General features: G+C 41.2%; 1 protein-coding gene across 3 annotated transcripts; it reads left to right on the forward strand.

The window, feature by feature from the left end:
• The first annotated feature begins 7,431 nt into the window (after window positions 1-7,431).
• On the forward strand, window positions 7,432-21,501 carry LOC101764449 (chloride channel protein CLC-d). Of its 3 annotated transcripts, none has more exons than XM_004982045.4 (23): window positions 7,432-7,921; window positions 8,017-8,089; window positions 12,693-12,914; window positions 12,990-13,036; window positions 13,137-13,235; window positions 13,815-13,889; window positions 14,958-15,046; window positions 16,844-16,984; window positions 17,074-17,144; window positions 17,603-17,682; window positions 17,770-17,919; window positions 18,018-18,077; window positions 18,166-18,240; window positions 18,805-18,956; window positions 19,139-19,274; window positions 19,350-19,481; window positions 19,591-19,668; window positions 19,757-19,809; window positions 20,029-20,106; window positions 20,194-20,350; window positions 20,426-20,527; window positions 20,605-20,646; window positions 21,047-21,501. In XM_004982045.4, exons 1-23 carry the CDS (start codon window positions 7,715-7,717, stop codon window positions 21,077-21,079), a joined length of 2,352 nt encoding a protein of 783 aa, XP_004982102.2. In that variant the 5' UTR covers window positions 7,432-7,714; the 3' UTR covers window positions 21,080-21,501. The 3 variants fall into 3 exon arrangements, with proteins under 3 accessions (XP_004982102.2, XP_012698369.1, XP_022679321.1); XM_012842915.3 differs by having other exon boundaries at window positions 7,435-7,921; window positions 20,605-20,651; XM_022823586.1 differs by lacking the exons at window positions 7,432-7,921; window positions 8,017-8,089 and adding an exon at window positions 11,260-11,470 and having other exon boundaries at window positions 20,605-20,651.
• Window positions 21,502-21,626: the final 125 nt, after the last annotated feature.

The following is a 21,626-nucleotide window of genomic DNA, read 5'->3' on the forward strand; positions in this document are numbered from 1 at the left end:
ACTCCTCCTCGCGCTCCTCCTCGGGTACTCCGCGATCTACGGCACACACAAACGAGCACACAATAAATAAAAAGGAAAAGATTTTACCCGCTGAGCTCCGAACAGGAAATATGAACGGAAAATAGGTAGGAAGGTTATTTTCGTGGGATTTTGATGTGCCTCGGCGGAAACATATGAGAGGGGGCCGTGGTCGAATTTGGGATTGATTGGAGGAAATTTGACGCATGAAATGACGGTTTAAAGGAGTATTAGTGGCTTTAAAATGAGGTTTAGGACTGAACCGCGAGAGCAGGGGCCTATCTGGAATTATTTTTGAAATGGTGGGAGGACTTGTTCGCGAATCAGAGAAATTGGTGGGTTGGATCGCGAGTAGAGGGATTTACCCCTTTCTTCTTCCTGGAGACAACAGAAGGTGGAGAAGAAATGGCCGTCGGCGTTCTGGTGGTGGGAGTGGAGGAAGGCAAGGTGCTCGTGGTGAGGGTGTGGAGGTGAAGGCTCGACTCCCCCCCTTTTTATAGGCGGCGCACGAGCGGGCGAGGGCCGAGGTAATGATGGCGGCCGGACTTTTGGCCGGTGGCGTGCCGGGGTGGTGAAGCTCGTGGACGGCGTGGCGGCGCGGTCGACGAGGCCACAGGGGCGGCGACCGGTGACCGGCGACACGACGCGACGCACCGAGCCAAGCGGTAGACGCCAAGGCGCGAGCGGGCGTGGCACGGGCGACGTGACGCGGCGCGGCGCGGCGCAGGCGGTGCTCGGGCGCGCGGCGCGGCGCGCGGCCCAGCGCCTCAGCGCGCGTGCCAGGCAGGGGAGGTGGGGGTGCAGGCGCAAGTGGGCAGGGGAAGTAAAGAAGAGAGAGAAGAAGGAGGAGGGGAGGAAGAAAGAGAAGGAAAAAGGAGAAGGGAAAGAAAAAGGAAGAAAAGGAAAGAAAGAAGAGAAAGGGAGGAAAGGGAGGGGAAAAAGATGGCGGAAAATGCGGGATTCGACTGCGCGCGGTGATGGACTTGACGGGCACGCGGCGAAAATTACGGGGAGCGGAAAATGGAGAGCTGACGGGTCGGGGCCAGGACGGCGGGTCCGACGGCAGGGAAAGGATTTGACGGAGCTCGGCGGTCGGAAAAATTTTGAAGAGTATTTTTAACGAGTGATTTAACTGGGTGTATTTTACGGGCGTTACACATTCTTAGGAAGCACACCGTTTTCCAATCACCCAAGGACTTGTCCTTCAGGAAGGGTCTCTAGTGATCACTGACACAGGCTACTACTAACAAAAGTTTATACAGACACAGGCTACTACTATTACTAACAAAAGTTCAGAGGTAAGCAATCACCCAATGACAAGTAGTAGTAGCATATAGCAGCAGCATATAGCATCAATTTTTTGTCTATATCTCTACAAAACATATGTAAAGCTAATAGGCTGCAATTCTTCAGCAAATGAACCTTGGAAAAGGTGTCATATCTCAAGCTGACAACATGCAGAAAGAACATGTAACACCCTAAAACTGTGTAAAGCTAATGAGCTAAAGCTAAAGCTAAAGCATTATTGACAGTGCAAAGCTAAAACATTAATGAAATGAGCTAAAGCTGTAGCAGTGATGGTGTAACAAACATGACAGTGTCTAATGCATTATTGCATGTCATATATAATATACCAGAAATGTAACCATAACAAGTCATATGACAAATATTCAGTGTAAGCATAAGGAGAGTAATTCTCAGAAGATAACTTACTTTAGAACATAGTGCTGGTAGACATTACTGTTGTATCAAAGAAGTTCATCTCCTACTTAAGCTGCATCTTATGATCACAGAAGGTTATTGTCTTCCAGGTAGGTTCTCATCCACAGGTCTCTATCTTCCGGTGACATCTTCACAAACTGAATAGCACTAGCTTTGTTTGCAGTCATGTGGTTCAAAGCTTTCATCAACAGAGGTCTTGGAAAACCTGGAGTGTTCATGCATGCTTCATATGTTCCAGGGTACACTTCAGCATGAGCAGCGTCTTGCACAACAGCTGCAAATCCCCAGATAGCATCAGTCATTGCATGCATCAGTGAAGCATCGTCTTCGCTTACCATCCTCTTCCTCTTCCCCCCGCCAACCTTGCCTCCAGAGCTTGAAGCATCCTTTGTTCCTTCAGTTGGTGCCGCTGTTGCTGGAGCATCTGCCTCCACATCCATTGTCTCAGGCACAACAAATGGTTGTCCAAGGGGTTCATTTGATCCCATTGCAAACCTTCCTGTAGCAACACCACTTCCAAAGATCATCTGCATCTGAACAAAGTTCTTGATTGGGATGTTGAGGTACTCCGCATCCTTAGGGTGGTCCTGCAAATACTAATATTGCTTAAACATTGCTGGCAGTAATGATTAAATCAGTAGTGTTATCATGTAGACAGCAAGTTCAACAACTCACCTTGATGTGCCCTTTGTAGTGCTCTGGTGCTAGTGTTATCATGTAGTTCTCTTCATCCCAGTTGGACCCGCTAAGCTCCTTCAGTTTGCTGATTTTCACCCATTTGGCCCGCCATTTGCGAAGATGATTGTACACTGAGTTCCGCTAACCTCCAACCCTGTAAACTCACGCAGATCACTAGCCACACTATTCAGATGTACCTCTTTAAAACCTTTGTCGGTATTTAGTCCCTCCCCAACCAGCTCAGTGAACCTCCTTAGGACAAATGCAGACATTACTTCTGTCCACACTAGTCTTGCAGGCCCCTGCCCACCATTTCCCTGCCCACCACCTCCCTGCCCACCATTTCCCTACCCACCATTGCCCCCAAATCCCTCAAGGATACCCTCAAAGATACCATCATCCATCCCTGACTATGTAAGATAAGTATGTAAGACATATTGTAGTCAGAGATTTGAATCCAGCAAGAAATGAAGAGTTACAATCAGAGATTTGAATCCAGCAAGAAATGAAGTGTAGAAATATAAGACATATTGTAGACATATTGTAGTCAGACAGCTTGAAGTAACTGTTAAGTATCTGGAACTAAACAAAATAGCAAGAGTTACAGTGATCAGGAAAGGTAACTGATGATCTACAGAGCACACATTTTAGAATCTAAAATGTAAGACATATTGTAGAAATGTAAGACATATTGTAGAAATGTTTTACATACTTATGATAAGTAACTGAAATGTAACAGATCAAGATAATTGAGGTGTAACAGATCAAGATAATTGAAATGATAAGTGTAGAAATGTAACTAAAATGTAACTGATGATCCTTTGATCAAGATAATAACAGAAAAATATTTTAGAATCTAAAAAGCAAAAGTAACAGATAAGCATGTAAGACATATTGTAGAAATGTAACAGATAATTAGGTAAAAAAATAAGTAGGTAATCATTGCAGTGCAGCAAAGGTCTCAGAAAAAGTTAACAGATAAGTCTCATCATTGTGACCAACTACATGCAAGAACATTGCCACCTGCTCTTCCACATTACAGTGCATTGTGTCCTTCAGCAGCTCTCTTGTGCGGAGAAGGTCACACAGTTGGAAGAAGGGTGCTCTTTTCATTCTAAGGAGGTCAACACACCTAGTGTCATCAGCTTGATAAATGTAACTGAGATTGTTCTGCCTCTGTTCCTCTCTAGCACTCATGGGGGCATATGTGATGGGTGGTCTGGTGAGACAACGGCGCCTGAACCTAACAAACATCCAAGCTGTGACTACAACAACAAGTGATGCACCCCTCAAAATCAGCCATCGGCGTCTTTCAGCACCATCCATCCTCTAGAACAAAGCATCACATATATCAGAATACTACTATTTCATCAGTTGTGCTACAACATTTGAAAAGAAATGGATGCAAGTCACGACTGCGACACCCAGACAGATGCGCCTCCCAGTGACAACCATCAAGAACCGTGCACTGCTACTCAGATAAGTTTAACTAAAACAATCAGCCAGACATGAAAAATTAGAAATTTGTCATCATTGATCTTGCTGCACCGCTCATATGTAGGTAACAAGAGTAACAATTTAAGCATTACTGCTAGATCTACAAAATCAGTCATATTGTACCATTTCATCAAGTAGATCTAATATTTCAAGAACATGAGAGCACAAATTCACAAATCAAGACACCAGTAACAAGCATCAAGAACCATGCACCGCTACTCATAAAACAATCGGCCAGACATGAAATTTATCATCATTGACCTTGCTGCACCGCTCATATGTAGGTAACAAGGTACCAATTTAAGCATTACTGCCAGATCTACAACAAAATCAATCTCGCAAGAATAAGCAAATCAAACACATCTCATAGGAAAGCATCACACACAGAAGGGAAACCATGCGGGAGTGACAAGTCTTGAGAGGAACTCGCTCACAAACCAGTCCAAGGAGCCGCTAGGCAAGCGATCTTACCGGATCGAAGAAGCTTTCAACCTTGCTACGGGAGGAGGAAGACGAACGGGGGGAGGCGACGGCGAACGGGGGGAGGCGACGGCGAACAGGAGGAGGAAGACGAACGGGGGGAGACGAACGGGAGGAGGACCCCGATTGCGGCGCAAATGGGGAGGGCAAGCGGTAACCTAGGCCACCTGCGTCAGGAGCTGCACAAGTCAGGCCATCGATCTGCACAAGTCGGGCCTGGCTGGTTGGAAACAGCCGAATCGGCCGTATTAGCTGGACCTGGCTATGCCCCCTCGGGTGGCTTGGGCTGGGCTGGCTAAGTCCTCTAGCCAGGCAACCAAACTAGTGCATCTTGCATTGGGCTGGCCTGTTTAGGGGGATAGCCACCCAACCAAACACATTCATACCCTCCTATGCGAACAATGTCACTCATCTCTATAAATACGACGTATAGCATTCTACCTTTATATAAGTACCTCATTCTCGACCATAACATCCACCACTAATTGAGTAACTAGTAAAGTGAGAATTTGTGCTAAATTGAAGATTTGAATACGGTCGAACAAATTACATCACAAAAAAGTTAACCTACGATCAGTTCTCAAGGCAAACTCTACGCATTACAAACTAAAAAAATCGGAAAAAAAAATTCACATAAGTGCCAGATCCGATACTATTAGAGGGGAACATTTGCACGCACATTATGCCTTTCGCCCTCGTAAAACCATACCACATGATGTTTGTGTTAGTTCGATATCAGTTTTAAATTTACACAATTTTGAGGTACCACAGTACCCCCCACTGATACACGTAAAATCATTTACGCACAACTCAAAATTCAAAGAGTCTTCTAGATACATTAGATTGTTAGCTCAATAACTCCTAAATTAGTTGTGTGCAGTTACAGAGGTCGGATAATTCTATTTTTTTAAAAATAGCTTCTAAATATATTAGACCAATCTCAGTGCACAGTTTTATTGTACTGTTACCGAGATTAGGAACTAGATAGCTGTGCCGGTTGAGTTTCATGAGGATGAAACTCTTTTAAACTCCCCCTTCTCTCGTCATAAAGATCAAATTGCTGATGTGGCATGAAATTTAATGTTCTCGAAACTTCTATTGAAACTGGCCTTAGAGTAGATGTCAAGCCAACTTATCTCGGATCCGGCGCTCTAGTTGGTAAGGAAATGAGAAAGAAAAATAAAAATAAACGAGCTTAGTGGAAAGGCTCACGAACCGGCAGAGCTTAGTGGAATTGCACATGACGAGCCCCATGAATGAATTTACGGTAACGTTGCAGCTCTTACGTCCGACGGCAGATAAAAAAATCGGACGCAACACTTATCATGCGTGAGCTGCTGCCCATCCTCCCAAGCATACGTAGAACGTTCTGATCCACATGAAAATATCAATCTCTTCTCCCAAGGAACCGTAATCTCTTCTCCCAAGGAACCGCTGCGTCTCCTCCTATCATCTACTCAGCCTCTTCCCTCTCCATTTTCTCAACTTATCGTCCACCTCGAGTTCCGACGGCACTAGCGATGCACGCGGCGAGCTTAAGCATGCATGAGCGCAGCAGCGTGGGGCGTCGTTGCGAGCTCGAGCATATGCGGCCGAGCCCTCGAGAAAGATGATGCATCAAAAGGATGGCATGCGGTAAGTTCGACCATTGCAACACGACGAGCGATAGGGCGGCACACGGCGAGCTCATCCGCCGTGACACGACGAGAAGGCGGTGCTCGGCGAGCTCATGACCTCGTCTCCCTCATCTAGATGTGCAACACATATGGAGTGCTCTTGTCGGAAGTGGAGTCAGATCTGTTTGTGTTGATTGGAGTAACAGGATGGCAACAACGGCATGACCTGGTGCGTGGAATATGCTGTTGCAATATGTTATTTCTGGGTGTTACACTATATCATTTTGTATGTTGCAACAGGTGATTTTGGATGTTTCAAACTTTTTCCTTTGATGTCGCAATATGAGGATTTTTTTGTTGCGTTAGCATTTTCTTGATGTTGCATAAGATGCTCTCTGATGTTTCAATGGTCATTTTTGCAAAGTTGTGATCCTTTGAAGAGATTCAGATCAGATGTTACGCGAAACGTATCAAAATGTTACGGTCGAAATTTGTTTTCCCCCAATCTTCAAATATGTCTAAGAGCTATATTTGGCATGTATTTTTTTGACGTTGCAAAAGATTTATCTTTATGTTGCAGACTCAGTTTCTAGGTGTGCGATGGACCGTCCGATGGAAATTTCCCATCGGACGTTCGGGCGCTAGCAGCGCCCATGAATTTACCAACTTACTGTACATCCCAATACAAAGCCATCACGATCTATCGATTGCAAAGTTGTTAATGAAACAAGCAAAAGTACTAGATCAGCTTCTTGTTAGGCTCACACTAGCCAGCTCATTGGTACATGTGAATGGAGAGCGCCACGAATGAATTTCCATCAAGACAAAAAAAAAGGAAAAAATACATCACGATCTATTCTTGTCAAAGAGCTCGAGTTTTTTTTATATTTTTTTATGTATCGGTGTACAACAATATCAAAAGAGACCGGTAAAAGAACATAGTACGAACTACTACGTCCCATGATATTACAACTCGATGAGCTTTTTCATTCGTGCTGATCGGATGGTTTAGAAAATAGCTGTACTACACAAAAGTACCTTTCTAACTTTCTTATATCCGTGTGCTAGTTCATTCAACAGAAGCTATCAAATATATCATCAATTGTATAATTTATGGCCACCTTATACAGTCTACTATTCAAATTTTAAACACCCAGCTTATAATTTATAAAAACTTCACAGCTTATAATAAATTGGGAGGATCTAAAGACGTGAAGTGAGGTATATGAGGTTATTCAACATCGCCTTGCGTCTGATTTTGGAGCGTAGAGCATCACAGGCTCACAGCCACTCTCCCCAAGTCAAGTCCGACCGCGACCACGTGCTTCGGCATCTCCTCCGCCGGTGCCATCAGCCCGGCAGCTGCGCGCCTGCGCCGTCGATCCGCCGTGGCGGAGTCAACAGCCCTGCGGCGTGCTCCGTTCCAGATCCCAAACGGCAAACGCCACGCCACTCCCTCTCACCGCGACGACTGACCGACCGCCAAGGACGCGCACGCTCGCTCGCTCCAAAGCCCGTACGCCACACACAATCTAACCACGCCACGAGTTGCTGAGAAGTGAGACCGGACCGACTCGACTCGACGAACTCTTGGCTCCAAAGCTTTCCCGGCCAGCAGCAGCGTCCCTTCCCCTACCCCCGCGATCGAGCCGTTGGAATCGCGCGTCTCGGGCGGGATCCGGCGCGGCCCCGGCCCCGATCCGATGCTCTCCGGCGGCGACGACGGCGTCCCCGACGGCATCGGGATGGCGCGGCTCGCGTGGACGCGCCTCCCCACCGCGGACGCGGAGGGTGCGGGGGCGGGGCCCTCCACCTCCGCGGCGGCGGCGGACGACGAGCTCTTCTCCGCCGCGGCCGTCGAGAGCCTGGACTACGAGGTCATCGAGAACTACGCGTACCGGGAGGAGCAGGTACGCACACGCGCCGCGCCCCCATCCGCCGCTGTTCGAGCGTGTGTTTCTGGTGTGCCGTCAGCTCAGTTGCTTGTTTTGCTGGGTGGGTGCAGGCGCAGCGGAGCAAGTTCTGGGTGCCCTACTACGTCATGCTCAAGTGGCTGTTCTCGCTGCTGATCGGCGTCGGTGAGCGGCTCTCAGTTTGATCCTTTGTCGTGTTTTAATTAGTGGTTTGTCCGATTCTAAGAGCTTGGTGTAGTAGTGGCGATTTCAGAGGTGTGCGAGTAGAGTCTGACATTTGTTTATTGAATCCGGTTTTCCTTGAGCTGCAGTCTAGTTGCCCTGACTAAACCTATTTATCACTGGGAATCTGTTTATCCCAGTGATATAAACATCACCGAATCAGTGAGCTTAACTACACAAAATGTAGTTCAGACGAGTCTTGCATTTTGGATATGGTTTCCTCTCATATCACAAATGCTACATGCCTTTATGTCAGCCAAATAAAAATGCGCAACAAAAAAACCTAACTCAATTGTTAGGAGAGTCCAGAATATGAAAAAGAAAATCGGCTGTATACAAGGTTCAGATGCCCTTGTAGCTTAGGCTCTATAATTGCTAAAAGGTGGGGCGTGGGGGTGACTGCTGCGTACCAGTTATAATTTAGCAGGAGCACATATGGGTTAATAGTTAAGCAGGATGTTTGCTGCTAAGGTGCACAGTTTCTGTTTAATGAAACTTGGACATTCTTGGTATGCACATTATATATGGCACTGTTGCTTCTAAATGTTATACTGCTATTTTCGTGAAGTGGAATCCTGGAGTATCGTTTAGCATTTGTTATCTACCATAAATTACAAATTTCCCTTATCTTTATTGCAACTGAAATTTTATCCTCTATTTAGTTAAAATTAATTTTGACCATAAAGTCATATTAACTAGCAAGTTGGCCCGCGCTAATAGCGCGGCTAGATTTGATACACTATTTTTATTATAAATTTGATGTTGGCGTAATCTATTTTTTGTTCCTCCATCTCTTGGCATTATTAAGTTTCTTATGTCCCCTGAGTCTACACATTGTATATCAAGCTGTATGCGTAGATATACTTTTTGTGAAAATAAACTTTGTAGCCACATGTGCATATGCATGCCTAATCAACATCACTTGGTTGTGACAACATGAGAACTTAGGTACTCCCTCCGTTTCAAATTGTAGGTCGTTTAGCTTTTTTAGGTTCATAGATATTATTATGCATCTAGATATAGTGTATGTCTAGGTGCATAATAATATCTATGAACCTCGAAAAGTCAAAACGACCTACAATTTGGAACGGAGTGAGTAGATGATTCTTATCTCATGCAGCATTTTTTTGCGCCACCACTCACATGAATATATTATTGCTTTTGTAGTGCTGAATCTAATAACGTAGTCCCCGGTTCTGTTTGAAGACCATGTAAAGAGAAGGATACAAAGCAAAACAAACAATCACATATTCATATCAACTAACCATATGCTTCCTCTAACATCTCAGCAAAAACTGTTTCTCCCGATTTCAGCATGGTGACTTGGTGAGATTTCTCCTTACTTTCCTCCTCTCATTCTCCTTGCACAATCAAAGATGGTCGTCGCCACAAACTGCTTGGATTTGATCAACAGATTCATCATCATCCGCATCCATTATTTAGATCCAGCGACCAGCACCATCTAGATTTGACTTGATCGGGTTTCATCATCACATTCCACAATCAAGGACGATCGTCACCACAAACCCCTTATTGTCTTTGTGCAAAACAGAATCTGCTCTTCTTAAGCTTGCTGAACACATCTCTCCACATCTTTTATTCCACAAAACCATTGTTCGGCTCCCACATTGTTTTTGCTTTCCACTAACATTGTTGCATATGAGGTTTCTTCTACACAAAATAGATCTATAGACTACCAAGTGACCACATTCTTTTGGTTTGAAAAATCATCGAGGGAGACGCACTTTATCTCTTTACATGCATCTCTCTTCCCTTGTATGCTCAAAAGAACTATCTGTTATGCTGCATAATTGTTGGATCTGTTTCCTATCTGTTTTAGCGGTAAACTTTTAAAATTTAAACTATATTCTAGTACTACAACATGCTTTTTAAAGTATCTCTGAAGCGCTATAATCCATTTCCACGTGGATCAAACAATGTTTATTATTCTCTTTTTTTCACCAATTGAAATGGCAATTCCAGACCTGGAGATCAGATTTGAGGAGATGACATTATTAACTTTGATTATGATTACTATTTACTTAGATGTTTTTTTTTCCAAAACATATGGAAATCAAACAACTATTTTTTGTATTTTCTAATTGTAGCTCTAGCTATTTAGTAATTGTATTTACATGAACTATATGTTTAGATGTTTTTCTTCCCAATTCGTATGAAGATCAAACTATTAACTTTTCATAGTTTCCCTAATTTGTATTTGGCATTTAATTCTGTTTTGCATGAACTCTTTGTTTAGGCGTTTTCCTTCTAAATTCGTATTAAGATCAAAATAACTTTTCATAACTTTTTATTTCGAATTTATTATTTATTGATTATATTAGACACTGTCTCTTTTGTTTAATAGAGACTGTTAGATTATCGTAAAATCCAAATGTGTAGATTCTGTTTTTTAATAACATGTGGTGATTTCTAGCCCTCTTATCGAACGTGACGACCTGCACAAATAGTGAGGCTAGACTCATTACATAATGTAGGTTAATTAGGAACATTTTTTAATTCGGAGATGGCAAACAAATATATAAGTTCTACATGAGATTTGTCTACCATTATAATAGATCTGCTGGAATATTGTCATGGCTCATTGATTTTAGTTTTCATATCTCTAACTAACTTAGTAATTTCTTGTCATTCAAGAAGAAAATACTAATAAATTATTTATGAAACACAAGTAGTAGCTAGAGAAGTGTTGTTTATTAATGCAAACTTGCAATCAAAACACAGCATCATATACCTTCTCTCCTTCCTCAATGGTACGCATGCTTGTTGAGAACGGGCAGTTAAATGCATGCTGGCCGCTTGCATCCGTGCCTCTGCGCAAGCTGTACATGCCAGCTCCTTCATCAAAATTTCTACCATCTGCGCAAGGCGGATGTGCTGGCAAATGTTTAAATTTCTCCCCACACTATCTCATTGCCATTTTCCATCAGAAAAGGCCGCTTTTATGCTTTTCTTTAGTACTTATTAGTTGGCTCAGCCGTTCGTTTTGCAGCACCGGCGATATTTCTTGGCCCGTGCGACACCTATGAGCTGCTTCTTCCAGTGATGTTTACACATCCTCCTGAAACAACACCTAACCCGTTTTTCTTCTTCTTTATCGGAGTGTAGGCATGCAGGATGTGCTGCTGCACTGCCATTTTTGTCCTTGCTGGCCGTGCACCACTGCAACCCTTGTTGACTGTTGTGTAGCTAGAGGGAGTGGTTCGGCTACATGTATAGCATGTGCATGGTGGCAAGATGCACTCTCACGGAGGACATGTGAGACCCAGAGTGTGGGTGTGAAGCAATGGACTGCAGCGGTGGAAGGTACGGAGGTCGAAGACGACGACGGCCTTCCGGTCAGGGACAGGGAGGCTCAAGCAGGAGGGTGGTGTCCTAGCGACCGCTGGCGTGGGCGCCTGCATGCCAACTATTTTTCTTGTTTTTTCCACCCCAATATATTGTCTCGACAAAGGCTCCGTTGCAGGCGTGAGCAGGACATCGTTTTTGCTGATTCGAATCCATATGCAAGCAAACTTGCATGCCTTCCTCCTAAATATCCTCTGTTGTTTGCAATAATGGTTGACGCGCCTCTACCCTGAGTGGGATAGTCAGGCGTCGAATAAGTGCTCACAATGCAAATTGCCAATGCCGTAAGAACACCATGGTTCTTGCTAGCTTAACCAGTGCCATCCATCACATCCATGACACGTAGTAAGTGGGGATATAGAAAAGGAGTATTTATTTCCAAAGAGACAAAATTGATCTTTGGGAACTTGTAGTAGCATGGGAAAAGAATATTCAAGAAGCTAACATATTCTTTTTGGAATTGTGTGACTCAGTAAACAAACGATCTCAAAATATTTAATTCTTTATATGTTTTTAATTCCTGACTTAGAGATGTATTCGACATGGACTCTTCGGATTAATCTAGAGCGTTAGATCATCATAAAATCCGACGGCATAGGCTCTTCTCTTTTTCAGGTTAACGTGGTAATTTCTAGCCCCTATCAGCGAACGTGGTGGCTTCTTTTAACACTATTGTATTAAGATAATAGATATGAACAAGCATTGCAATTAGTTTATGCCATTTACCATTATTTGATTCCCAGATAGCGATACAGGAAAAATTTATTATGCTTAATGTTATTAAAATGTGCCTATAGTAGTTCTTTTATATTTTACATTAATGTGAATATCTAGAAAAATGTTTGGAAAACTTGATGGATTAGAGTGGGCAGCATGTTACCCAGTTGCTGTACAAATAAACATCATGAACTCACAAATATAGTACCTAAACATAAAGATTGGCTTTTGCAGGGTTCATAAAAGATTGGTATAAGACTATAAGCATAACAGATGTCGTATGATTCAGCTAATTGGAAGCAATGCCTCATGATTTATTGGATTGGGAAATAGAGCCTCTAAGCATATAAGACGTATATCTGCTAGTGAAATATATTTTACACACCAAGTTTTACTTGCACTGTTCCCAGTTCTTTCCACTAGTTGATTCTTCTTGTATTTGATATCATTTTCTGTTTTGTAGGTACTGGATTAGCTGCTATATTCATAAATCTGGCTGTTGAGAACTTCTCTGGATGGAAATATACTGCAACATTTGCTATAATAAAACACTCATATTTTGTGGGATTCTTTGTGTACACTGTTTTCAATTTAGCCCTTGTCTTCTCTTCTGTATACATAGTCACAAACTTTGCTCCAGCAGCTGCTGGATCTGGTATTCCAGAGATCAAAGGTTATTTAAATGGTAAGGTTTAATTACTGAAACATCTGGTACTGATACTCTGAGAAACTGGTGATGTAGTTTGAAGTCTTGATGCAGGAGTGGATACACATGGAATCCTACTTTTCAGGACATTAGTTGGGAAGGTGAATTCATATTTACTTTCTTCAGCTAATATGATGACCGCGAACTGAGTTTCAACTTTCAACTAACTGAACTAAGTATTATATTCATATATGCTGATAGATCTTCGGGAGTATTGGATCAGTTGGAGGTGGATTGGCTCTAGGAAAAGAAGGGCCTCTTGTTCATACTGGGGCCTGCATCGCTTCTCTTCTTGGACAGGTGGGTTCGTGATCGAGATCTGAGCATCTGCATTCAACATTATCTTTTCCACAAGTTATAGATGTGTCCTGAAAGGGGTCATAGGTGAGTACACAAATCATCAATGCTGAAAAGTAAAAAATGACTCTTCTCTAGCATCAATTTAGGAAAGCCTTGGATACCTCAATAAGTTGTGGCATTCAACATGACAATTCTTATGTTCACACACTGTTAACTTTCGGTGTGACCATGTAGAATCATAGAACGATTGACTACTGTATGAAGCACACAGTTCATACTACTACAGTCCTTCCCTGGAGTGCCTATATGTTGTGCTTTGGGGGTGGGGGGGATCCGTGATGCTCAATATGATGCTTACAACATCAGTTGATCGATCGCTCTATAGGCCACCTGTACTTTGAGCTACTGTTTACTGGTCCAACATAATTTGTACACAAAGGCCAACACCCAGCAAAAAAGAGATATGGCAGCAGATTAGCCTTTTCGTTCTTCATTTCCATTTGGCAGTATTTGATTGATATGCTACATAAATGCTTATTAGTTTATACTGCCAACTAATTCTAATCTGCATGTGCATAGGGTGGATCTGCAAAATACCACTTGAGTTCTAGGTGGGTACGGATTTTTGAAAGCGATCGTGATCGGCGGGACCTTGTAAGTTACTTTTGTCCAGGCAATTTATTAACTTAGCCTCTGTGTAGCTGTTAAATAGAGTCACTCATGACTAATTTTGTCACTCTACGTTTAATATTAAAAATATCTTGAATTGATGAATTCATTGGTTTCCTTGTGCCATTTAGTTTTACTTTCCAATTAGGCCATCCTGTTGACCTAAAAAGATTGGACTGGACTGTGTAAACAAATGCAAGCCACTCGTAGCCTGTTTGCAGCCCAGCAGAAAGTTGAGTCTAGCCTGGTTCCAGAACTATTTGGGTAGTACAGAAAATGGATACTGTATTATTTGCTGAAACATTTACCATACCTTAATAATGTTGAACAAGATCGTCTGAGTGGAGTGGTTCACATGTGAATGTTTTCTTGTTTGGCATGCCATTCAATTGCAAGACTTGATTACTTAGGCTTTAGACACTCAAGTCTATCCTTTTTTATCCTAGTGTTATCAAATAGCAGGTATATCTGCTTGCAATGCTTAAGTGGTTAAATGGCCCAGCTGCTGCTTCTCTGTTGAAATGTGAGGGCTGATAGGAAGCACCACTGTCACCCTTCCTTGCTGGTGCATCCTTATCTATCACATCTTATTGCTTTCATATTTGCCAGTATAGATATGTATGACAACCAGATAACGTTTGCTAGTACCCTTAACTTCTCTTGATCGGTCAACCTTAAAAAATTCATCGGATTTGAATTGTCTAGATAGATGAAGCTATTTCAAGCTTCTTTTTTCATGTGGTCACTTAATCTTTTTTTTGAGGTTATACAACTTCAAGTTCTTTAGCCCAGTCATGTTGAAATTGTTAAAGCATTCCCTCAAAAGAAAGTTGTTAAAGTAAAGCAGATTTTTGCCATCCTCAGTTTATGGAACTAAAAACCATAAGGAAAAAAAAAGAAAACAATACAGAAAATTAATAATTGAATAGGGAATAACCTCCTTTAAATGTTGATGCATTGTTACATATAATGTTGATTTCATTCTGAGCTTTTCTTTCAGAATGTATGGATTATAATATTGAAAACTCTCAAAACTATTAATGTTTCAAAAAGGTGACATGTGGATGTGCAGCTGGAGTTGCTGCAGCCTTCAGAGCTCCTGTTGGTGGGGTACTATTTGCCCTGGAGGAAGTTACATCCTGGTACGAATGCTCTATTACATTTTTTACGTCCCTTTCAATAGACAAATTGAGACACATAATTGTAAAATTAGCGATTTAGAGCAACAATAGTCCAATTTCCAAGCTTTAGTTTACCAATCATCTTTTCTGAATTTAAGAAACTACTATTAGTTGAAGAAATATTGTGTTGACAAATGAGAATAACCAGCGCTAACAGCTCAGCTTTTGTTTGCCAACACATATATTTCTTTTGTTACTTTAGCTGCTGGCAACAATATCTTTAGTACTAATGCGATTCACCCTATGGTTGATTGTAACTAGTTGAAATAACAAGAAATGCTTTAGTAGCAGCTTCTGTTCGTTCTTGTCTCTCTGGTTTGTCGATAACAATATTTTTGTTAAGTAACATAACTTTTATGAAGAACATACTTATACTCATTTCAAAGGATCAGTGTATATATATATATATACATATATATATATACATATATATATATATATATATATATATATATTAAAGTTTGTTGTAGCTAAAAGATAGAAAATTGACTGCATGCTCCCACATGGCGAAGAATTTGTGTCCTGGTGCATTTAGTGTTTCCGTGCTTACTAACTATGGCTGTTATACACTGCCTCATGATAGGCTGCGATTCTGCCTGCAAAATCATGAGTGCATGATTGCAAGGGTGCAAATTAATTCTAGATTGAATTCCAGAACATTCTTTGAAATAGAAGTTTATCAGGAACTGACTATCTGATTCTGTCGCGTAGTGCCACCATCAAGATCTGCATGCCAGAACTCTAGACTTAACGAGAGTGTTCATTGTGTGTGTGGACTTGGTCAGAGGGTGGTGGGCTGCCCTGAAATCCCATTTTGTAGTGTTTTCTTACTCTTTTGTTTTTTCATGCTTTTGTGTAGGATAAAATCGAGATTTTAGTCCTCTACTTTTAGTAGGACATACCCGAGATATTGTGAAATATTAAGGTCATCATTTCACAGTTGTCTTTATTACTATCGATATTATAGTTAACTAAGGCTTTGTGAGTTCATTAGTTCAATGCCATCTCCCTTTGTGATGTGTACATTTTCTTTTTCAATTTAGTACCCAAGTGTTCATATTTCTGTGCAGCAACCTTTCACACTGCATACCAATTGATATCCGTTGCTCTACATGAAAGCTTATTTTAGATGTCAGAATAATGTTTTTGATTTTTGTGGGTACTTTTACTTTGACCTAGAGGCATAAAGTGGATACAGATTATTCATACTGTATTCTACAGGATGTGAATATTGTTTAGATTTTGTTACCCGATTAACAGTTTATCTCCTATTCACCATTGGGAAACTTTATAGGAATATGGGTGCAAATGTGGTATGAGGTTTGGGGGTTTGAAAATGTTACTTTATCCTGACTACTATCATATTATGTTAGTCACATTTGCACGCATATTTTATTGCAGCATGTCTAACTAGCTGGGGTCTTACATTTTAGTGTGATTCATATTTCTTCTTGTGAAATAACTAAATTAAAATGATTAATTGCTCTATATATCAGTATGTCTTTAATGCCGGGATGCATAGAAAACTATTATGTTATCCATGTTTGACCCCAAACTGAGTGGAATTTCGATACATATTTGTGTTTGAGTGTATTCAAATTCACATAGAAAATACGAATAGAGATGTTTTTAATCACTGAGTCGTATTTGATCAGTTTCCACCTGTACTTTGACTGTAGAAATAACATATTGCTACTATAATATTCATATTCTGCATTGGACTACAAATATGATTGTGTCCCCATTATATTGCTGAAGGTGGAGAAGTCATCTTATGTGGAGGGTATTCTTCACATCTGCCGTTGTGGCCGTTGTGGTGCGTTCAGCAATGAATTGGTGCAACAGTGGAAAGTGTGGTCATTTTGGAGCTGGAGGTTTCATAATCTGGGACATATCTGGGTAAGATAACCCCCTTGCCCCAAATCATATTCGTGTTGCTTCAATCTGGAAATTGCATTTGTGATATTGATTGTTCATATTCTTTGAAGAGGTCAAGAAGATTACTCATATCAGGAACTGTTTCCCATGGCAATTATTGGTGTTATTGGCGGACTTCTTGGTAAGTAATTGTATGCGAAGTTGATCCTGTGTATCTACAAAAGCCAAGTCAGGTTTTGCACATAATAATAATTTCTATACTGATTAGGACATGCTAGTCATTTAAAACAGCCCCCGTCTTTGCATAGTTTATTTTCTCATCGTGCTAGCTAATAACCAGTTTAGGGTAACATAGTTGCATTGTTACAAAATCACTGTGTGTCTGTCCGCTCTTAGGCTGCACTATACCCAATTCTGTGTCAGCTAGTTAAACTGCTCTTTGGCATCTTTGTAGAGACTCCTCTAGCCAAAGTTGGATGAAGTTCTATGGGAAACATAGTGCTAACTGAGTGATGCATGCTCGGATGCTCCAATCCTGAAAAGTCATATCCCAGTAGATCCAAACCGAATAAGCAGTCCTATTACATGTCTCATTCTTTGTCTAATATTCCTGAATCTAATGTGCTAGTTTCTCTTTAGGAGCATTATTTAATCAACTCACCCTTTATATAACTAAATGGCGGCGGACATATCTTCATAAGAAAGGGAAACGAGTCCAGGTATGCTGAAGATATGATGGATTTTAGTAGTAGAATTGCATCTGTTCTCTGTAGTCCTATCTCTGACATCCAGATTAACATTTTCAGATCTTTGAAGCCTGCCTTATATCTTTGGTAACATCCACGATTTCCTTTGTGTTGCCACTACTAAGGAAATGCAGCCAATGCCCTCAATTAGAAACTAATTCTGGCATAGAATGCCCTCATCCACCTGGCACAGATGGGAATTTTGTTAATGTGAGATTTACTTAGTGAATTTCTGCTCGACTTGCATGTTCTCTTCAGCTACATCATCATTTGTTTTCTTCTCTTAATCTTTTGTTTGCATTATGCAGTTTTATTGTTCAAAAGATAAAGAATACAACGACCTAGCAACCATTTTCTTCAATACCCAGGTTAAATATCACTGGAGAACTTTTGTTAGTCTAACGTTTTATTGTTTCTATATTCGTTATGGCTTCATTCAACATCATTTTTTTGCAGGATGATGCAATACGTAATCTTTTCAGTGCAAAAACATTCCATGAATACAGTGCACAAAGCCTGATCACCTTCCTGGTACCGTCCCCCCCCCCCCAACCCCCCTAATTTGCCCATGTAAAATTGGACTTCCCTTTGTGGCAATTTTTTTTGTAGGGATGAATGTGCTCAAGGGGTGGAAAAAAACAATTTTTTGCTAAATTTGGGCAAATTTAATTAGTTAGGGTACATTGCTGCCACAGGAACTTGGTGAACTCTAACAGGGCTGCTTTAACCTGTGAGGATTCAATTTTCATCCTAAGCTGTTTTTTTTATTAATGTGTTGTATGAGGAAGAATTGTTAAAAGTATCCATCAGATGCAAATAGTGATTATAAATTGTAATCTCTCATAGAAACTTAGTTGTCTGTGTCTTTAGTAGGGCGTTCAAATCAGTACTCCTGTGTGTTTGAGGGAAAAAAAGCACATTCTATCAGTAGAATAAAATTTGATAGGTTACCATTTTACCTTACAGAGATCTGATACTGTTGTAAGATCTACCTTTGGTTGATCAAGCAACCAAGTTGGCTTTGCTGAAATCTGATGATTATTTCATGAGTTCTTTCATCTACTTATGTTTCCCTTTACCCCCTTTGGGTCTCAGGTCATGTTTTACTCCTTAGCTGTCGTGACATTTGGAACTGCTGTTCCAGCTGGTCAGTTTGTTCCAGGAATAATGATTGGATCTACGTATGGACGGCTTGTTGGAATGTTTGTTGTCAAGCATTATAAGAAGCTAAACATCGAGGAGGGAACGTGAGTCCTCGCATCCCTTTGTATCCGCACATGCAATATACCCATTTTAATTATGCTCTAAGCATTTTGGTTTTTGCATTGGATTGCATTGGATAGACCTTAATGCCCATTGGGAATGCCCATTTGATAGTTTGTTGGCTAAAACTTAACAGAGTCTCTATTCATTATCAATGTTGTTGTAGGTATGCGCTCCTTGGTGCTGCATCCTTTCTTGGTGGTTCAATGAGAATGACTGTATCTTTATGTGTTATCATGGTTGAGATTACAAACAATTTGAAACTCTTGCCATTGATCATGCTTGTTCTTCTAGTTTCTAAGGTACTAACTCTGCAATCCATGACTCCTAGTTGAACATAATGAATAGAATATGTCTGCTGATTTCAGTTTATGTAGGCGGTTGGTGACTTCTTTAACGAAGGGCTATATGAAGAGCAAGCCCGATTAAGGGGCATCCCTTTACTGGACTCCAGGCCTAAACAGGTTATGAGAAATATGAATGCAAAAGATGCCTGCAAGAACCAGAAGGTTATTAAGCTTTGTACGCCATTGACCTATTTAATTGGACCATGGAAATTACCATGTATCAGTATTATTCCAAGTTCTAATGCATCCAATCTTCTGTCACCTATGTCAGGTTGTCTGCCTACCTCGTGTTTCAAGAGTCGTCGACATTGTTTCTGTTTTGCGAACCAATAAGCACAATGGTTTCCCTGTAAGTTTCCTTGAGGGTTGTCAAAACAAGACAAAGTTTTCATGTGATTTTCACCGATTCATTTTCTTATCTCCTTTTCTTGGTTCAGGTTGTTGACCGTGGGCAGAATGGCGAATCAGTCATAGGTCTCATACTTCGTAGGTAAGATACAATGCTATGTGTTCTTGAACTTTGCTGACTCATGTCCCTGTGGTTAATATTTGGGAATTGGGGATTTCACAATTGCATTCTGTGAACGAGAATCTAGGTCAATAGGTTGTAAATCTACAAGATGAGCCAATTGGCCAGGAAGAATATCTATACTTTCACACGCACACACGCACGCACGCACGCACTGACCTTGTCATCCTCTTGTTGCAGCCACCTACTGGTACTTCTACAAGCTAAAGTAGATTTCCAGAACAGTCCTTTCCCTTGTGGGCCTGGCGTACTGAACAGGTTTGCAATCCGTTGTCTATATTCCAGAAATAGCATATTCGATGCACTTATCTCTGGTAATAATTGATTATTTTTGCTGTTACATAGGCACAATTTTAGTGACTTCGTTAAACCAGCATCAAGTAAAGGAAAGTCAATTGATGATATTCATTTGACAGAGGATGAACTGGGGTTATATTTGGATCTTGCCCCATTTTTAAATCCTTCACCGTACATAGTGCCAGAGGACATGTCATTGGCGAAGGTAAATCATGCTTTGTTTTTGGATTATACATCCATTTCATGAGTTATGTAATAATCATAGTATCAATGATTTCAGGTTTACAATCTCTTCCGCCAGCTTGGATTGAGACATATATTTGTTGTCCCTAGGCCTTCTCGTGTTGTAGGATTGATAACCAGAAAAGATTTGTTACTTGAGGTGATAAGTTATACTTTTATTTTAGTTGATATTTTTATTATCTGGAATCCCTTCCAAATGTTGTTGTTGTATTTCAGGAGGATGACAATACTGTGATGGCGGAGCTCCAATCGACGAGTGTAAGGTTTTGATGTTCCTCCTGTCCCCCAATTATTGTTTAATCTGCAAGCCTGTACATTGCCACAAGGAACTTATATTTTGTTTGCATTTGCTTAAAACCTGAGGTTTAAATTATCGGTCTGCTACTGGTGGTGAACTTTGGTATTGCATTTGGAAGGCTCTTGGTGGTGAAGCCCTCTTAATAATTTATCAGCAGCGTAGATTTTTGGTTAGATGCTCTTGACATGCTAGAGCAAAGATTTTGAAAGGCTAGATTTTAAATCATTGAAAAATTCTGGTTTCATTTTTTTTTGCAGCACTAGATTCATTTACACTCTTATTAAAAGAAAAGGGTCTTTATACTAAGATTGATAATTCCTTTCGACCAGTTTGGATTGATAGAGTTATTTTGATCCGCAGGGGCTTGCTAAATGGCAAACTGCTCGGCAGTAATGCACATCTGGAACGTCCTCTTCTTGACGAACTTGTGTTTGAGTAGATACATAGCAGCATACGACTTAAGATAATTTTGATAGCAAGCAGTTAACCATCCACTGCATATTGGGCCATGGCTATTCCCTCCAATTTTACATGAATCAAGCGGCACTGAGCGGATCACTTTGCTGTGCCTGCTGCGACTGAGGTAATTTCTCCGTGCCGTGTGTTTAGGTTAGGTGATTGTAACTTGCACAGAAATGTTCATACACATTATCCATGTATCCTACGATAGATTTCCAAGGCGCTGTGTTAGGCGGTTGTAAGTAGAATTTTGTAATGGGTGATTGCGATGGTAAAGACAAAAGCTACTGATGAATGATGATTGGCTTGTTCTTTTCCTGAAGTTGTGTGGTATGCCGTATGCGGCTACTTGTAAATTTCCTTCAGTTCCGCTCGGAATAGCTCCGTTTGCATTCCCGAGTCCTCTCGATCTGTGTTTGCGTGCTTGGAGAACGGAAGCTGTGGCTGGCTGCCGTACTTGAGCTCCTGAAATGGCTTATAC

Source organism: Setaria italica, chromosome IX, assembly GCF_000263155.2.
Source record: "Setaria italica strain Yugu1 chromosome IX, Setaria_italica_v2.0, whole genome shotgun sequence".
In the NCBI taxonomy this organism is placed as follows: Eukaryota; Viridiplantae; Streptophyta; class Magnoliopsida; order Poales; family Poaceae; genus Setaria; species Setaria italica.

Excerpts from the sequence above, each read along its gene's own strand:
- LOC101764449 (XM_012842915.3), top strand. The coding sequence starts at position 7,715 with ATGCTCTCCGGCGGCGACGACGGCGTCCCCGACGGCATCGGGATGGCG. Across the intron at positions 13,890-14,957 it reads ATCGTGATCGGCGGGACCTT|GTGACATGTGGATGTGCAGC; the intron begins GTAAGTTACTTT and ends TGTTTCAAAAAG. Across the intron at positions 17,145-17,602 it reads TGTTATTGGCGGACTTCTTG|GAGCATTATTTAATCAACTC; the intron begins GTAAGTAATTGT and ends GTTTCTCTTTAG.